Source organism: Patella vulgata, chromosome 5, assembly GCF_932274485.2.
Source record: "Patella vulgata chromosome 5, xgPatVulg1.2, whole genome shotgun sequence".
Lineage (NCBI taxonomy): Eukaryota > Metazoa > Mollusca > Gastropoda > Patellidae > Patella > Patella vulgata.
Genome location: NC_065883.2, coordinates 31,810,761 through 31,831,071, shown reverse-complemented (window position 1 = coordinate 31,831,071; position 20,311 = coordinate 31,810,761). Strand labels below are relative to the sequence as shown.

General features: G+C 32.0%; 1 protein-coding gene across 1 annotated transcript in view; it reads right to left on the bottom strand.

Annotated features, from left to right (window-relative positions):
• LOC126822271 (kinesin-like protein KIF26B) overlaps nt 1-20,311 on the bottom strand; it is a 127,448-nt gene that overhangs the window by 65,248 nt on the left and 41,889 nt on the right. The window contains exons 4-6 of the mRNA XM_050551049.2: nt 19,509-19,747; nt 18,490-18,625; nt 7,802-7,998 (exon numbers count right to left, since the gene is read on the bottom strand). Coding sequence (XP_050407006.2) covers nt 7,802-7,998; nt 18,490-18,625; nt 19,509-19,747 — 572 coding nt within the window. The remainder of the gene's footprint in view (nt 1-7,801; nt 7,999-18,489; nt 18,626-19,508; nt 19,748-20,311) is intronic.

Sequence of the window (20,311 nt, the reverse complement as noted above, 5' to 3'; positions counted from 1 at the left end):
AACCAAAACTTTTCAAGTATTCTGATAGTTTTAAGTAAAATACAGGTTGAAATGAAACATACACTACTGGGGAGGAAAAAAAGCAGATGAAATATTGTGAAAAGGAAGAAAAACAACTGTCAAAAAATTCTGGCTGCCCTTCTTTATGCACGTTCAATCAAGGTTCTTTATTACAAATACATTGTGTTGGTAAAATGTAAATCTATTTAATCTAGACAAGACCTATATAGAAAACGCTTTAACTTCCTTCTAAATTAAGGACTATTGTTGGTGAAGTAAATTTTCCATCACATGAAGTATTTTGGTTCCAATCAGTGTTACGCTTGATGCATGTTGATTTTCTGTTTCTATGGTGATTAACAGAAATAGTGGCGGAAATGAACCACAAATGACCTTCTTGAGCCATAAAATATTTTGGTATTCACCAGAGAGAAATGAGTAGTATGGTGATGTGGATAATATCATTAATGTTAACATGTTCCTTCTTGTAAGCCATTCCTTTGCTAAGACAAAAAAATAAAGACAATATGCACACATTGGATGAAATTGTACATACACTCAAAACGTTAAAATGGTAAATGGCAATTCATTTACTTCAACAAACCTATTTATGTTATTTGGAGACAAATAAGCTAGTTTACATGTTGAAACAGGAGAAATTTAATTTATATGTAATTCATGTATATTGGTTCAAACAGGGTCTGCCATAATTGAATTGGGCTCAAGAACATTGTTCCATCTAACTGACTGACTTCTGTTCCCAGGTTATTAACAATCCTGAAACACCAGTATGAGACTGCTAGTTGTTGGCCAACAAAAGACGATCACAGTCCTAAGATAAATATATATTTAGATAAAATAATCTACATGAGAAATTAAAGATTAAGAACTATTACATTAACTGTACTTGAACTAATTTACAGCTAGCTGACATATACCAACCGATATGTAAATAATCATAAATCTATATTGAGACGTGTTCAATTAGGACTGATATCCAACATGCCTTTCAAACGCTATAAAATTGAGCTTCCTATAAATGAAGTGTATAGACTTACTGGTTATAAGAAAGTAGTTAAGAGAAGTCAACCACATTTATCTCCCTTCAATATCTACATGTACATTTTATATATTCTTTACATTTAATGGTAGAACAATCTAGTTACCATAACATATATATGTATTCAATTAAATAAATAATACTGATTATTAGAAAACATGTTAGGCTTCTCCTTTTTGAGGGTATCAATAAAAGTATCAAACAGGGCCTGTGAGAGGGGAGGACAGTTGGGACACTTGTCCAGGGGCCCGAAGCCTAGAGGGGCCCGGAGGTTTGCCAAGTAATGTTTTCAAAAAAATTGTTGGTATAAATTAAGGAACAAAATACACTGTTACTTAGAAGTAGAAGAAAATGGGAGTATGTGGGTACCAAGTGGGGTGGATAGGATTAGTTGGAATCTGTCAGTTGGAGCCCTGGTCCGTTCTCGTTCATTTTGAAGCTCTTGTCAATGTCAGGGTATCCGGTCAAGTCAGGTAATTGGGGTCTAATCTTGGCATGTAGAACGGTACAATAAAGGTGAGCATGCCAGTGTTGATCACTCTAGGTAGGCTGAATAGTTTACGTCATGAAAAAAAATTAATTTTATATTTTTTCGTCTGATGGTCACCGTTTTTGTTTTTCCATTTGTTTGCTTGCTTAAAATTTCCTGTCAAAATCGTGTACATCTGATTATTATGACATCAGTAAAACTAAAACATAGTATATGTATTTGGTGTGTCATACGTTGTGTTAAATCTCAGCTACCCCAGATATACATTTATCTTTCAAAAATTCTAAAGTCTGGAGGGACAGAACCCCACCGGATCCCCTCGCTCAGTTGCTTGTCATAGGGCCTGATCTTAAATTGATATCTGATGCCGCAAAGATGTGCCGACGCAGACAAGACCCCTTCTTGCAATCTCAGGTGTTCTAAAATTGATGAGAGAGAGAGAGAGAGTTTAACATCCACCCGTCCACTCCACACATAATAGGTCATTTTGGGACTAACAAATGGTTCAATGTTATATCAATAATTTGTTTGCGAGTAGGGGTCTTTAGCAGTGGGGGGAACCGAAGGACCCAGAGAAAACCCACGAGGTTGGACAGGTGGCCCTACTCATTGTCACGTACAAGCAGGGAATCAAAATCACACCACTTGACATAATGACAGATCTTGAGATTTCATGCGCATGCGTTAAACCACCCAAACCCCACATTCTAAAATTTAACATCCATAATTTTTTTTACTAAATATGCCTGAATAAATATAGACAACCCAGTCATTTGAGTAAAAAAAATATTCATCAATTCAAAATTAACGTTTTTTTGGGGGGCTTCTGAAAAGACCACTAAGTAGAGATCCCTACAAAATACTATGTGAGAATATGATAATCTCAATATATAGAATGTGCTTTCTAAGTAAAATACAGTATATTTAAGTTTTTCATTCTTTTTCAGTTCAAAGTCCATTTTTGCATACACCTTTGTTGATCTATGTCAGGTCCAGTGTCTGGTTAAAGAAGGTATCTAAGCTAACTCTATAGTCCAGATTATTCTGGCAATATTTATTTTCAAACAGGGTTGGCAGAATAGTGTACACTAATTAATTCTTTTGCCGGCAACATTCGAAAGAGGTATCTTTAAACCAAGTTAATACAACATTATTATTATTTTCATTCAAGACACTGAAACAAACATAAAATATCTCAATGTCACCAAATTCAGCAATGCCCCTTTAAATTATCAATCATGTCTTTCAGTCAATAACGGAATATGCTATACTGCCACTTAATTCTGACAAGTATAAGATATCCTTTTATGAACTCTTGTTCCTGCTGAAAGAAGAAATTGAATATGTTGAATAAAGTTGCTGATTTTTCTTGTCCAATAATCTGCTTCTAGAACATTATCTACACTATACCATGGAAAACATAACATGCAGGCAAATTACGATCAATTGACAAAATAAGATGAATGTTTATTGAGGCTATGTGTTAAACACTTAAAGCAGTATGTACAGAACATGAATAGGCAGATCTATAACCAATGTTGACTTGTTCATATCAAGTGTCCAGATTTAATAATGTAGATAACCAATTTGTATTTGTGCAAGACTCAAGTATTTTTTCTAAAACATTCAATTTTTGACAGGTCAAATAAGCAATATTTTTAGACATTTTTTTCCTCCGGATAAATCTCCTATTTTTTCAATGATTTGTACGAAGAGTAGAAGGTCATGTATTAATCATAACCTCTATGACACATACTTTCTGTGAGATGTGATTTTGGTTGTTTACCAAACAGCTGGTTAAAGAAAGATATATTTCTATTGTATTAAATATGAGTTTACCTAAAATATCTGGTGTAGGGAAACTACAGTGTTTTGTCACTTTTTATAAGCTGTTAAACTAATAAAGCCATCTGGCTGTATTGACAGGTGGGTTAGCTTGTATCAAGTTTGATTGAGATAATACAATTAGTTTTTAATTAGACAATCTATTTTACATGGAACACCTTCAAGTTCGTTATGATCTTCCATTTGTAACAAGTCTGTTGTGCAAGCAGCACTCTTCAGAAAAGCCTTCCCTGGAAAACTTTCAAGAGGTTTCCACCCTTTGTTTAGAAAGGTTTGCTATTGGATTCTAAAGCTTATCAACTGGAAACATTTCTAGCAAACATTAAGATGGGTCTTACTTATCACCTTAGGATAACTTTCTTCCACTTGTTTAGAAATGTTTTAAGTAATTACTTCAAAAAGTTTCTATACCTCTGAATTGGAAAGGTTTCTCCTTTCATACTTGAAGATTTTCTACTTAGCTATTTCCCACTCATTTAGAAAGACTTTCTGCTTTCTCTCTCCTCTTATAAAAAATATTCCTCTCCATTAGAAAGTTTCTTCCTCACATTTGGAAAAAGTTTCTCAATCTCCTATTTCAAAATTACTCCCCACAAATGGACACACTTCGCCACTGACTTGTTAGGTTTCTCTTCATTTATTTGGAAATGTGTGCTTTGGATTACTCTTGCGATGATAATTTTTAACTGTTTACCCTGATTTATGAGTTATAGCAAAATTTAATGACCGAAGCTTTTATGTGAGATTATAATAGCATTAACTTTGTCACTTTTATGTCCGAAATTATGTGATTATCATCAGTATTTATTAAAAAGTATTTAAAATAACATTAGTATCTTTACAAAGATCTTGGTGTTTGGTTATGACAATCATATCTCTTTGATCTTTTCAAAACTTAATTTATCGATAATTAAAACTCTATCATAATCAGGTAGAGTAATTAAAACCATTGTAATTAAATCATCACTTCATAAATCCCTGCCTCTAGCCTAATAATTATTCAAAATTATTGTATGATGTTGATCGTCACATTAGTAATGAGCTCCTGTAACGACTATTCATAAGATAAATGTTTTATTATATCATCACTAAAGTATTTCACAATTTTCAAATTTGAAAAACCACAATAACTATTTGTTTAGCATATAAAATATCATTTTATTGTGAAAATTTATGGAAGATGACTGATCTAATATTGCTTGTGCCATGTTTCAATTTCTGTTGAAAGGGGACATCTTCAAAAGGGTGTTATTGATTTATAAGCATGGTAATAGCTTCGTCAATAAGCAGGCAGAAAAAAAGGGTGTATAATTACTGTTATACTTTACAAGCGATCACTTAATGTTGCTAAATCTAATGAGATATTGTATAATGATTTAATGAGCAAATCGCCAACTTAAACATTAATGGACAAATGGCACAGAAAATATTAGCATTTTATCAATGAACAAATGACTCTCGGGTAAACAAAACCAAACTGTTAGTTTCTCATGCAATCTTCTAATTCATCAAGATTTCAACAGAGCTTCAAAGAAAACTTAGAAACAAAGTCATAGATTAAAAAAAAAAAACAGACAAAAGCAACATTTAAGAACTTTTATATTAAGAATATCAATGTAGCATGTTACACATAATCATCAACTTTATTCTTAAACTTTAAAACACTTCAATTATAAAGAATCATTTTCAAAACTTTTCCATTTGCCTAATTATGGTTTTCACATGAGAACAAGTTTGAAAGAATCATCACTAAAAAAAAAAGAGATACAGTTTCCTTGTTGAGCTTAGTCCAAAATTGCGATCAGTGGCTAAAATGAACAAAATTTTCTACTTTAGTTGATTTCTTATTGAGATGATTCCGGAAAACATCCTAACATCTGACAGTAGTAAACTGACTTTTTTCCGAGGCTATTCAACAAATTCTTCTCAATGACAGAAATTACTTGATATCAATATTGAATTTTTACACATCATTAACTTCAATTTATGAATATTGATTTTCATTTTATTCTTCAAACAACCTAATAAATCTTCTTCCATTTTCACGCTTATGTTTTTTGCATTTCATCCATTTTCTAGCAAATTGGTAAATTCAAAATATTATTTCTAATTAGGAAGATTAGACTTTTGTTTGTCATGGGTCTTTTTCATCAAAGGATGAAATTTGATAGATGAAATGTTTTAAAATGTTATGTCACACAATACCTTTAACCTAAGACATGTCTGTGACCTCATTCATGCTATTAAGCACATTTCTTAAAGGAGTTCAGATTTTTGGACCATAGCTACTTCATCATCTCTATCTTGCATATGTCTGTTTGAAATGTGCCTTTCACCATGGATTTATGGAGTCCATGCTTTCACTTAAAAGTTAGGACTTAAATTCAATTCAAAATTTTTGTTAAAAAAAAATACTAACGTTGAAATTCTGAATTCCCAAATCCCATGTTGTTGGTTTTGCTTAAATTATAATACACCACAAATCAACCTATTTCATAAATTTAATATCGTTCTTGCAATATATGGATGGATTGGGGTTGAATATCCTTTAAATACAATAGCTGTATGCACTGGGAACTTATCAGGTCACGATTCATTACAAGGTGGGCTTCAAAATTAAAATGATCAAAAGCGTGCCTTGTTATCTATACAAGTCATGAGTTGGTTCCAACCTGCCAACACCTGCAGTTTCCTCCCACTTCTAAAGACATATGTTAGTCTTGAAATGATCCAATAGTGTTAATTAGATAACATCCCAACATCAGTGTCACACACTAGGTAACTCCGAGATTTACAGTACATCACACAGTAATTCTCAGAGCATTTTGACTGTGCAGAGGTGCATATATCTACATCTCTGTTAATACCAAGGTCTTGCCACAGGTACCAAAAGGGTCAATACCAAGGTATTTTATGTCTTGTAACAGGTACCAATATGGTCATCACTATCTAACGGTACATGTTTGAATTAAATTTACTATTATTTAGTCAAGTATAAACATATGACAACTACTTTATATGGTCTGAAGCTCTGGCTAATTTTTTTCCACTTAAGACGAGCTGAAAACTGGCTGTTTAAACAAGTAATAGAATCAATGCATTATTTCCTTGCTAATAACAGTCAAAACAGCATTAGGCAGATAGAGCAAATATTTAGAAAAACTGTTGGAGAAGCCATGAAGAGGAACACTAAGTGTTTGTTTCCGCATTCAACACGTTGTGTGCTTCTTAGACACTTTCACCCACCAAATTTATGAGTCATTGGTAAAACTCATTAATTATGTGAAATTTGTTAGAAGATATTTTATGGGTGGTCAATGCCTCATCTAAATCGGATTAGAAACTCCGATCATGTTGTGGAGTGAGGAAAAGCCCTGTCAGTGCTCCTGTGTTTTGGTCATATGGTTTTTGTCAAACGATAAAATTAGCTGACGAGATATTGCGTATTTTACCACAGCTTACACGGCGCTAGTTCTATAGCTTATTACATCAAAAGTGCGGTGCTGTAAAAGAACGCAAACAGTTCAATAGAAGACATGCAAACTTGTTTAAAGATACCATTATTTACAAAATGTCTTCAATCAGCGGAAACATGGGGTATCTAATCGTAGATTAATGAGTTACAACAGCAAATAGAGGACAGAATGGGCTGCATTGTGTGAATGACTACATTAAGACATATTTTATAAGCAAAGTGATTCTCTACACCAGCATTACCAGTAAAAATGTATAATACAGTATATCTAACACAGTATTTTATTATGTGTTATAACTTGTCGATTCTGGTTTACCTAACTTCAAATGATCAGTTATGCCAAAATGTTTTCAATATAAATGTTACATGAATATACTGAATATCAATGGTGGATCCAGGTAAGAGGCCCTAGGGGTTCCGCCCCCCCCCCCCCCTACTTAAATAACATTACTAAAAATACACTTACTATTCTATGAAACATGTAAATTTGAGTTTTTTGTTAGGTGCAGTATACAGTGAGGTTGTCGTTGATGAAATTGAACATTATATTCGGTTCCAGATCAAGATAGTGCCATTAATGATCAGTGACACCCTGATTTTCGAAATGTCCTTGGTGACACTAACCAAAAATCCTGCATCATTCACGGCTGAATATGTACGGATGTACTAGGAAGATGATTATTTGCCTTGTGTATGCATGGATGTTCAAAACAGACAATTATTGATGATGTCATTCTGCTTTGGGTATGCACAACTATCGATAATGTCATTCTGTCTTAAGTATGCATGGATGTTTTAGAAAGATGACCATCGACATCACTTAGTCTTGGGTATGCATGATTGAACTTCCAAGATGAGTAACAATGACATCCCACCTTTCACCAACAGCTGTCCAGTGTGATTAAATATATAGAAATAAAAAGTGTCTTACCTTGATAAGAAACTGCCTGCTGGTGTTGGTATTCCTGAGGAGATAACAATAGGAGAACCACTTCTAGCAACAACAGTACTGTGATAATGATGTGAGGCTGAAGTCGGGAGTGGTGGACGGCCATGAGGACCCATATTACTCTCGTTTTTTACTTCTGCATAGATTCTCTCCTGTTGATTAGGTCGATTTGTTATTAACTGAAATAATAATTTTTAAAAATAAAAAGAACCTGAGCAAAATTAATGATGGATTTATCAGGATGCATCAGTCAGATTTCATATGTTAATCCTAGTTATACAAGAAGAGACAGTGATAGTAACAATTCAGTTTTACTGTCAGTAAAGGAAATATGATTGCATGTTCCATCAAATTTCTATCCAGAAAAATTACAGTTTGAATGACAATGACTTGTTTTTTGGGTGTTATTTTTTTAACTAAAGGCATTACTGTACATGTTCTAATAAATTCCTGCAGAATTTAAATAATTTTGCACCAAACATATTATGGGGCACAAGTGATTTATCAGTAGAGATACAATGTAACAGACTTATAAATACATAAAAAACAAGATTTCTTCACATATTATTGGTTTAGAAAACATATCAACTCTTTTAGAATATACTTATGCAATTTTTGATTAAAATCATTTGATACTGAGGTCCATCACATAATCAAGCAATCATAAGGCTTCCTATGATATTTTGCAATTACGTCACCTACTTTCATGTCTTTTCATCAAGAATGCAATTTATGAGAGTGCAGTCTTCAGAATCAAGGTGGGCAACCACCTATCTATTAATAAAACACTTTTTATATCCTGCTATTATTCTGAAACAAACATCTTAAGTTATCCCCAACTACAACCCTACACAATAAAGTTGCCAATTAATAACAAATTCTGACTGGTTGTTCATTCAAACCGATACACCTTCCCTACTCACATTGTCAACACTTCATATAAATTTGAAAAACTAATCCTTTACTTGAACAAACACTTACAAATGGTTAACAAACCTCTTACTCTAGTCAGCACACAATACAACAAATTTCCTCTTTGTATCAAAATACACAAAAAATTAAAATGCAAACATATAAATATATATGAAGTGTTGTTGAATTTTGTTTAACTGTCCATCTGCCTGTATTTGTAGGCCTATTATAAAACAGAATTCTTATATTGTAAAGCAGAATTTATAGTGGAACACCATGGCATATAATCTAAGGTATTACACGAGAAAAAAATATAGACTAATTTCTCTAAACTATAATAATAAGCTAGATGTGGAGAGGTTATGGATCTCCAACCAACTTTATCTGTTCCCTGCCAAAAACTTAATCAACAGAATACAATTAAACGCAAGCTTGTTTTAACCACCTGTGGGTATGGAGTTAACTACAGTTAAAGTCGTCTGCTATTAAACTCAGATTGCCTGCTAATTTTTTGACATTTGCCCCCTTTACAATAATTAAACAACATCCAGCATGGCCTAATAGAATTTAAAACGCTACTGGAATGGGTTTGAATTCTGATCAGAAGACGAAAACTTAATTATCAATGTTTGGACACTGGTTGTCAGGTGACAAGGGCAACTACTCTTCTTCATCAAAATTCAGTGGAACTGAGTTAAAAAAAATCCAAAACACCAGATACACATTTAGGGATGAGTAATACCTCACGTTAATAAGAACGGACAACTAATTTTTCTGGTCCCTGGTTTGTACATGCATTAATGTCTGTCCAATCTACTGATGTTATCTCTCGAACTACCACCAGAGAAAAAACAGCAACATTTGACAAGTGAGATCAACATGAAAGAATACGGTGACATTCCTGAGTTGCCAAGACAGAACTAAGCTTTCATCAGTAATTGTAAAAGTGAATTTCGTTGACTTAATGAACGAGAGAAATTCCTCATCTATCCTGAATTATTGAAACCTTTTTTAGCACAAACTTCCCAATGATTAAAGTACACTATCCCCTAATGGGGGATCATCATCAATAAACACCATTTACTAAAACCATTGTTGTGTTTCTTTACTACTGTATCATATAACTGGTTTATTGTGTATGTTTGTTCATTATGATCATGATTAATGATCTTTTATTATAATTGTTATATATTATTAATCGTGATGTTATCATTATGTATAATAAATTGTTGATACATTTTATAACATATTCATGTATCAAAGATTTGTTGCATTATAACTGTTTGTAGACTTACATACTGGATGTGTTAGGATTCATTTGTGTATTGAATAATTGGTTTTGTATGATTGTGTAATAAATAAAATCCTAAGTGTAAAATATATTTGCTTGTGTATCATATATTACATGTATTGAATAATTTGTGTATTATGTTTTCTTGTGGATTGTATATTAATTGATAGGTGTATTATGTACTGATTGTGTATAAGTTGTTATTGTATATTGTATGTGTATTGCATTATTGGTGTATAATAAACTGATTGGGTACAAGTTGTTTATTATATATCATGGGTATTATAGACTACTTGTGTATTACATAGTATGTGTATTGAATAATTGGTGGATTATGCATTCTTGTGTATTAAAATTGTATGAGTATTAACTATATGAATAAAGAGGTGTTTCATGTGTAAATATTATATGATATTGAACAATACATTATTTGCTATATTATAACCGAAATATTAAAAAACCCAAACAATATTACCTCTGAAAGGGGGTCGAATACTTGGTCACAATCTATACCAACTGATCATGTAAATTGACTTGTTCAAAAAATTGAACAATGTTAACCTTTTTTTATCTGTACATCAAAATCACTTCCCCTAAAGTTAAAAGCACACCTTCATTGGTTGTGATAAGTGATTAAATTAGAGAAAAGGAATGTATACTAGGATACACAATCCATATCAGTTTGATTTCAATCATGCTTGTCCACAATTTACATTTAAATCAGTAAGAAATTGTCTCATCAAAAAAGTGTTTTTGGGAGTGTTTTGATAAAGGCTAACTGATAAATATGTAGAATCTGCCAAGGCAGTGGAATCTAAATCTATTCTTTACAATCTTGGTGTTATTGGTAATCATTAACCAAATGGTACAAAATGAGTTCAGTTAAAAATTGGTACACTATCAAAGTATAGAGACTTAAAATGAACTTTGGGATATTTTCTGGATACAAAATTGGGTAGACAGAGATGATTTCAATATATCTCCCTAACAGGATAATAAACCATATGGAGAAAGTGTAATATACATGTGTACTATTGTAAATAGAAAAATGACAAAGGTTACCAACAGTTGAACTTTTTGCATTGTTCTAAATCATAACTCTGTGATTGGATTTTGAAAATGCTCTGTTGCTTCATAGATTTCAAAAAGACGAATCCTTACAGAAAGAATGAATTGTGTTGTAAATAATTCAAATTGTGAATGTCAACCTATGGTTAGAACTGTGTTGTGCACTGACCAATAAGCTCTTAATTAATTCTAATTAAGCTAATTGCTTCTAGTTATTACCAATGCAGTTCAAATTCTCACTGCACCTGCGAGATTTTATATTCATACGTGTAATAAATATATTGTAAAACTTTATGATATTTATATTCAATGACCTTTCAATTGTGTATAGGACGTTTTATATCATAACTAGTTGTAATGATATTATCAATTCATGAATATTTATAAGCAAGAACTTGTCTTTGCCTCTTTACTGCCAATATTGAAGTTAAAAGGTACAAGCCAGATCGTTAACATATATATATCAAATGTGAAAATAATTTAAAGGTAGAGCCTGTGTCATTTTGTAATCACACACATAAGCATAAAAAGACCATCATGATGAATGGCTGGCATTAGTGGCCTATATGAAAAAATAGCACAATTATTATTACTTTATTTGTCTAAGATATATGAACACGGTTGTGTGAAATCAATAGTAAACAAAGGATATAACTATGGTTAGAATTTATTAATTTCAACAATTTTTGCAACAAAATATTTTTCAATAAAAGTATTTTTGATCACGTAAAGACTATGTATTTAAATTTTATTCTGGCATGTTAATATCTATATACAAATAACAATAAATTCATATCTTTAGAAGATTTCTTAGAAGGACATTACTTAAACAAATTCTGAAATCTGACAGAATAAAAACCTGTTAAAAATAATGAAAACCGTAAGCCTTTGCCAAGCTATTATCAAGATTGAAAGCAGAAATTTCGGATTTAGAAAATAAATGACTTTACAGTTATTCTCAAAAAGTCTGAGTCATAAGGTCATGTAACCTTGAAATTCAAAAGAAAAGAGCAGCTAAACATTAAAAATTGGTTTTAATTTAAACAAATATACACAGCCCAGTTAAGTGATCTTCTAGATCTGCTAGCAATGAATGTGGAGTTTAAGATCATGTGTCAAACTTGTATGTAAACTATGTAAACTATAATATTGTTCTACTCATTCCCTTTCCCCCTAAAACACTATCCAATAATTCATTCAATCATTCATTCAATTATCAACTGCTTGACTTTCACTAAATTTGAGATTTTTCTTTTAATGCTTCCTAACTGCATCATTAAAAATTATGTAAATGATTTCAAACTACCTATAGAGCTTTATCTTTATTTGTCGAGCTTTACCTATATTTGTAGAACTTTACCTATATTTATAGAATTTTACCATTATTCAAAGAACTTTACCTATATATATATATAGAACTTTACCTATATTTGTGGAACTTTACCAATATTTGTAAACTACTGGGTGGTTAAGCATATCCCAATATATCTATCTTGGATGTACATAAAATAAGCAAAGAATATTATTTATTTCCATACCAACTTTAGACCAGTAACATTTCAGTGCATATAGTTGTATATACTACCGTATTAGAGTTTAGATCTCACACTGACAATAACTTATTTTACACATTCATACTGTATTTAAGTACCCATTCTACATACATACACCTGGTTGTCCCACTCATAAAATAACATTTTATCTGCTCTTTTACAGAATAAAACTAGCAATTAAAGTTCTTGTTTTAATGAAATTGACTGGTTTGACCTCTATGAACCACAGTTCATATGTTTTAAAGGTATTTTTGAGCGAGTTTTATTGACAGTTAAGTGCACTGAGAATTAATTGTAAATCTGATATATGATAGTTTAATGTTGGTTGGTGTCATACAGATACCATTGTCATAGTTTAACATTGTTGATTCTAGTACATCGATTAAACTAGACTATAATCCAGACATGTCATATCAAAACTTAATTAAAGATACATTATGGGAGATTCGATAACGAATTGGCAGTTCTCACTATAATAGTTAAAAACTAGATAATGTAAAGGCAATTTCCTGAAAATTTCATTCAAATTGATCCACTATGAACCGAGAACAAAGCGATTGAATTTCCGTCTAGCCTTGATCATCATTACTAAAGTCAGTACGGTAAACAGCATAGTCTTGATTATCCATTTAATCGTTAAATCATGAAGGAAAGTTATGCAGTAAATCGGCTCACAATCCACTAAAGATCGCAGGCTAGCGATGCCATCTAGAGTTGATTATGGTCTGGATAGGTTAATTAATGTCTTATTAATAATTTAGATAACATTTCAGGCCTAAAGAAAGACCTGCAATAGACAGATTTAGCTCTTGCATAATGTATGTTTAAATTCCATCATATATGAGTCTTTCATATTATATTTTCACTTTAAATATTTTGGACAACCTGAATTTGAGCATAAAATTTTCCTTTCCCTTACTCCTTAGTTTTAAAACATTGGTCTCTTCAAACACATTTAAATTTTTTTCAACTCAATAAACAATTGTTGAGATATGCTGGTTTTTGATATAGTTCATCTTTATGATCATTCAGTTGAGCCATGCCATTCAAAAACATATTTCATCAACTATTTTATAACTACATGTAAATTTTCTACAAGGAAATAAAAGCCTAATTGACAGGTCATGGGTGATGACATTTTTAAAATGTGAGGTGTAAAAATGCAATGATTTTTTTTTTATTCCATCTTTTATGCAAACAATTTGACAAATGTGTTACATTATCGCATATTTATTAAATTACATCATGGATGAACAAGGATTTGATTTGAGCAACACACCATTTTTGCATTAAGAAAGAAGTTTAAGATAATGTGAAGCTTCGATAAAGACAACCTCTATGACATATTCCATAATGGCAGACAGTAAAGCAGCTACGCATTGAATCAGGTTTTAAGAAGCATCAATAATTACTTTAAGGTAAAGACGACTGACCCTCCCTCTCCATTTTCTACTTCAGTATATTGTATAAGCCTGTAAAATCTCATTCATCAGTTCATGCTGCCCGAAGGCTATTACTTCTCAGCAATGGTTACAAATGGTCAATGAACAAAAAGCGAGTGAAAAGCCGTTCAATCCAAACGAGCAGTTTCTCTATGAAGCACTCTATGGATTATACATAGTCATCTGCAATTGTACCGCACTCCCTTGCTTGCGGCCACATATACAAGAAAATGTAGAAAACATTAAAAAAGAAAATGGTTGATAACCTCACACAGGGACAAATTTTGCCTTAAGCTATCGAACAGTCAAACACTGAAGGTGATACATGCATGAATGTTCCATCATTCCTAAATTAAAATATACTATAAGAAAAGTCCAAAATATTTGAAGGAACATACTTCTCCAGACTTCAAAATCAAAATTTTGTCATCAATAAACACTGTTCATTAGTTTGATATCTACAATCAAAAATTAAAATCTAACCTTTTTGATAATTCTGTATAATTCCATTTTGATTAATCCAAGTTTATGTATGAAGTCATGATATGTAAATGATCAACAAAGTATAAGTAATAATATATACACAATCTTGATCTACTTATGTAAACATTTCACACATTTAATAACTCTTTCGTTAGTAGATATATATACAACTTATTACTTATAATCTACACTCAATGTTCCTTCACATGAGCCGTAACATAACAAATCAACATAAATAGTTATCTAGAAGGTATATGTTTAAATAATACACATTATGATAATCTGCTTTTAATCCAGAAAGGATTAATGAATTAACCGTCTTCACTATTACCTACCACCCACCATTTCATCTATAAGTATGTATGTCAAGTTTGTACTGGTAAGGAACTTTCAACAGGTTTGATAAGTGAGAGAGAAAAAAGTATATGTCTTAAGTCACTATCTAAATATGCAGTCCTAGTCAAGTATATAAGCTTGTTAGTGATAAATGAAGAGTGGTATCAGGTGTTAAACACTTCCTTCTCCAGGTATGAAATCTATCACTACTTATACTGTGATGAGATTGAGATATTATAATGCAAAGCTACTACTGATATTTCATTTAGCGGAATGAAAATTTCATTTAGGTAAAAAAAGAAAGGAACTGGATTAATAGTCATATTAAGCTGGATTTGTTGAGGTCAGTATGGGGTAGACCTCCCATGATAATAATTTTAATATATCAGGTCCTACATGAAGTCACACCTCTCTTATTATGTACAGCAACAATGCCATCTTAAATACTAGAATAATGTACCTACATGTATTTAATTAAAATAAAGTAATTAATTTATTCATCTGTTCACCCGACACATACCTAAGCTTATTACACCATACAATTATAATTGACTATATAAATTACAATTAACAAGGTGTCAATTGTAATATAAAAATGTCAAAAGGTCCATGAAAAGAAGAGGTATCATTTACCTGATTAAGCATATAGTACCCTTGCTGTGGTTTTCAAATTCAAGATTAGTATTACCATATTAAATCTTAAAGGGAAATTGTAGCCCATGTATGGTTTTCTTATTACTGAATCAATGAATTAGGTGCAAATGTAGCTACATATAATTGTTCATTATAAGGTGAAAGAACAAAATTGACTCTGGTGTGAATATGGTTACTTAAAGGATTCCTGCCATCAGAACCTTAAGGATTGTCAGGGCTGACATGGCTGACGTGGAGAGTGTGTCTAGCCATTCGGATGGGACTAAAAACTGAATTACCACATGAGTACATTATTGAGTGGTCATAAATGTTCCCTTAAACATGCATTATGCAAGAGCTGAATCTGTCTATTGCAGGTCATTCTTAGACATTAATCAAATTATATATCAGTTCTCAATGCCATCATTAGCCTGCAATATTATATATCAGTTCTCAATGCCATCATTAGCCTGCAATATTTAGTCGATTTGAATATATTTTTTTGATGGATAATTTAATGTAAAAATGGATAATCAAGATTTTGTTTACGATCATACCAACGTTAGTAATGACAATCAATGCTGGCGTAAAATTGACTAATATCTCGGTTCAGGGTGAAGCAATTTGACTGAAATTTTCAGCATATTCTACCTTTATTATCTATTTTTTAACTATTATAGCGAGAAGTGTCAGCTCTTTATCTTATCTTACCTAAGACCCCTGTAAGCTACCTTGAAAAAAGTTTGCAATCTTTTAGTATTAACACACTGTTATTTCGGTTAACACTACTCATCCTTGGTTCTTTGCAATTCATTTTTAGCACTATGCCACTAATGCAAAGACAAGGTTGCCTTGTACAAATGAAGTGTAAAAAAAAAGGGTGTATATTTTACTAATATGTATCTTTATATATATTTTTACACTAAATGCGTATGCAGGTATAATAGGCCTAAAGTGTGTATGTGGTTATAATAAAGTTTATAAATACACAGAGTGCACATATTGTATAAGGATTTATATATTTTAATATGTATGTGGTTATAATAAAGCGTAAATACTAAGTGTGTATACATTGTAATAGTGGGTATCTATATTTTCGTGTACATGTATGTATTCATGAGCGTCGATTTAGGGGGGGGGGGGGATGGGGGGAGTCCCTCCCTTAGAATCGGAAGGGGGGAACAATATGTCTCTGTCCCTCCCCCACCCCCCATGATTTTTATTGGCAGGACAGATTTTCAGGTTTATATCCACATGAATGTCCATTCGGAAAGCTATCTAACCACTGCCTTGTCAATATTTCAAAAAGCTAGATGCAACCATGAATAATTTTGACGTTAATTTCACCTCGACTGACTTGTCCCGCTACGGTAAATTAACGAAATGCTGGTATCTGGACAATACGATGTTGAGCTTGTTTCTACGTATCCGGAATTGAATCAGGACTTGGAACAAGATTCCATTCTTCAAGCGCCAGTTTTCGACTAAGTCTATTTCACTTGTGCACAAAGCGTTCCTCAGTATGTCACCTGAAGTGAGGCAGATGTTCCCTTCTGTCAAAGCTCTTCTCCGTCTCACACTGCTAAACCCTGCTATTTCCTACTCAGATGAGCGATCCTTCAGCACTCTGCGCTGTATCAAAACTTGGCTGCACAACTCCTTGATGCAAAAACGGCAGTGTCACCTTTGATGGTGTGTGGGGTGGGTGCATAATGACCTCCTTCATGATCTGGACCCAAAGCATGTCGCCAAGATATTCATTGAGAACAGTCCTAATCGTAGAATAAACGTCTTTGGACGATCCACTTAAAGCGGTGGACACATAAGCCGAATGATTCGGCCGAATCGTTTGAATCAATCGGCGTTGAAATTCGCCTAGTGTGTCCACTGTCATTCGGATATCCGAATGATTCGCCCGAATTCGCCTAGTGTGTCCACTTTGCCGAATGTAGAATTCATCAGCCAATCACCACCCATATCAAGCTTTGATGTAGGTAGTGAATTTTTCCATATAGTCATCATATTATCCCTAGTTACTACTTTCATCGAATAGCACTGGTACAGTTAACTGTTGGTAATTATTATTTGGGTTTGGTAATGAAATCTTCCAGGTTCCATGGTTCGTCCGCCCCCCCCCCCCCCCCAAGTTATCGCAAATCCACGCCCTTGTATGTGGTTATAATAAAGAAGTTCATATTAAAGTTTATCATGCTATCTGTTTACATGGGACTTTATTGTGACATATTTGGATTTTGATACTGATCAAATACAATGTATTTATATGTAAGTAAATGTGTTTACTTATCTTCTATTTATATGCATACTACGTACTTAAGTAAACATATCAATTTCTTTTGCATACATGTGTATGTGTGTGTGTATATATATACATGAGATTTCATATATTTCAACAGTTGTAAAAATCAAAGTTCAGTAACATAATAATCCAAACCAATTAAGTCAATAGTAATGTACTGAAAGTGACACAAACTTTTAAATTACTTACATGCACGATTGAGAGTAAATAAAAAATAGTGTACTGCAAAATGTATCTTGTATATGAAGTTTACATATTATAATTGTATTTGTAGTATATTTATTAAAAAATATTTTTTGAATCCTTACTTTTTGACAATGTATGTGTATACAATATCTATCTTATTTGAATAAATATTGTTTAAATCAATTAAGTCAATCTGTTAATATATCTTCAGCTAATAGAAAACTTTCTAAATACAAACAATCTTAAATTCCTTGTTTAAAAAAAATTTGTAGTACTTATAACTAATTGTATATTTTCAAATCTTTCAAATCTAACAATACACAAAAGGTGCCGTTCAGTAATGTACTTCATGTTCCTGAAATCTACGCTTTTTATCCATTTAGTGATCTCTAATAATTACCTATTATAACAAGATATATTTTTTTATAATAAATATATAAATATCCTACCTGATTGTGTCGATTAACAGGATTTAACCAGGATTGTGCATTTTGTTCAAGATAAGCCTGTGCTTGAGCTGCTAATGGTATACCAGACGACAGACATGAACTGAACTGACTACTTTTTGATGTCCGTGACAAATATCTGAAAATAATAAAATTCGTTAAAATTCAAAATCATAACAAAATATCAAGTAATTACAATTGTCCAACAATTACAATACCATCATCAATTAATAAATAATTCCTTAAATTTTTTCCAAATTAAATTTCCACTGTCATCAAGTGGACAGTCACCACATTCCATCAGAGAAGACAGCTGAGAAAAAAATGTCCAAATTAAGAGAAGAAATAAAACCGTAGCTGTTGGGGTTATTGATCCATATTAATATTTCTTCACTGTCGACTGACAATTGTATAATGAAGAAAAGAGCAGAGTAAACAACCAGTTATCTCCCTCTTATGAATATGGAGGTGATAATTGTCAAGGCAGCCTGGATATTTATTTTTTTAAAAATGTAAATAATTTATTGTTTGATCATGATTTTTTATGAACAACAGTTTATTTTCTTATATGATCATTAAACAGAACTACCTATATCAAGCTATGCTAACCATGCATATATTTGCATATTGGGGGCATAATTGCATAACAAAATTTGCATATCGGTAGTACAAAAGCAAAACAAAGTGTTTTAACATTAAAGTTTGAGAACAAGTTGGTAATCAAAAATGATTGAATAGAAATTTAATACTGATGATCCAGTAAGCCCAGAAACACCCTTTTAATTAAATTTGTACAAAACATAATATGTGAATCCATGATAGAACTGTGAAATATTTATGAAACAAATCAGTTTATTTAATTACACATAATCATCTAATCAATTAATGTAAATTAATAATACATGACAATCAATAGGCCATCAAAGTGTTCATAGACATTTCTATTTATAAGATAGCTGGAGTTATCTCCCTTTAGTCTCCACAAAAATCATACCATACCAAGTCCATTAATTCAATAATACCTGTTGGGCTGATGATTACGTTGATGTGCACCTATATTATATGATCCAACTAAAGCAGGTATATTTGCAGGAACAGATGAGGCACTTTGGGCTTGTTGGATGGACTGTATCATAGCAACAGCTTCTTGTTTTAACTGTCTTATGGGAGTTTCACAAACATCACAGCGTTCTCGCTTCACATACCGACGAAAATTATCAGGCACTTGTAACTTTTCTTCAACTTTAACATAGTTCATAGGCTGAAAAACATAATAAAAAATGAAATTACATAATTTTCATAATATTAATACTTTTTCTACTGCCTCAGGATCTTTCAACACCCAATGGTTTATGAGAAAAAATATCTCATAAAATCTATCTTGCCATAAAGTTTGATCCTTTTTAATTTAATGGTGTAACCCAGTAGTTTTTAATTTTAATTATATGAGAGTGAACCATTTTGATTTATGATATAAAGATACAACTAAAAACGCAACTACCTGTCTGTCTGACACGATATAGATAACAAAAGTGTTAACAGAAATTTTATTGCCATATCATATCAAAATGGTTTCTTTAATACATTAGAGGATTAATTTTATTTCAAAATGAAAACAGGTGATATATTAAAGTTAAAGAGACATTCTAGCAGCAGCTAATCATATTAGAACAACCTTAAAGATGTATTATGTAATAGCTATATCTCGCTATTGCAGGTCTTTTTTCTAGCTTAAAATGTTATATACATTATCATTTAGACCTTTATTCACATGACACACACATAATCAACTCTTTAGGCCATCAGATGGCTCAGATATGAAATT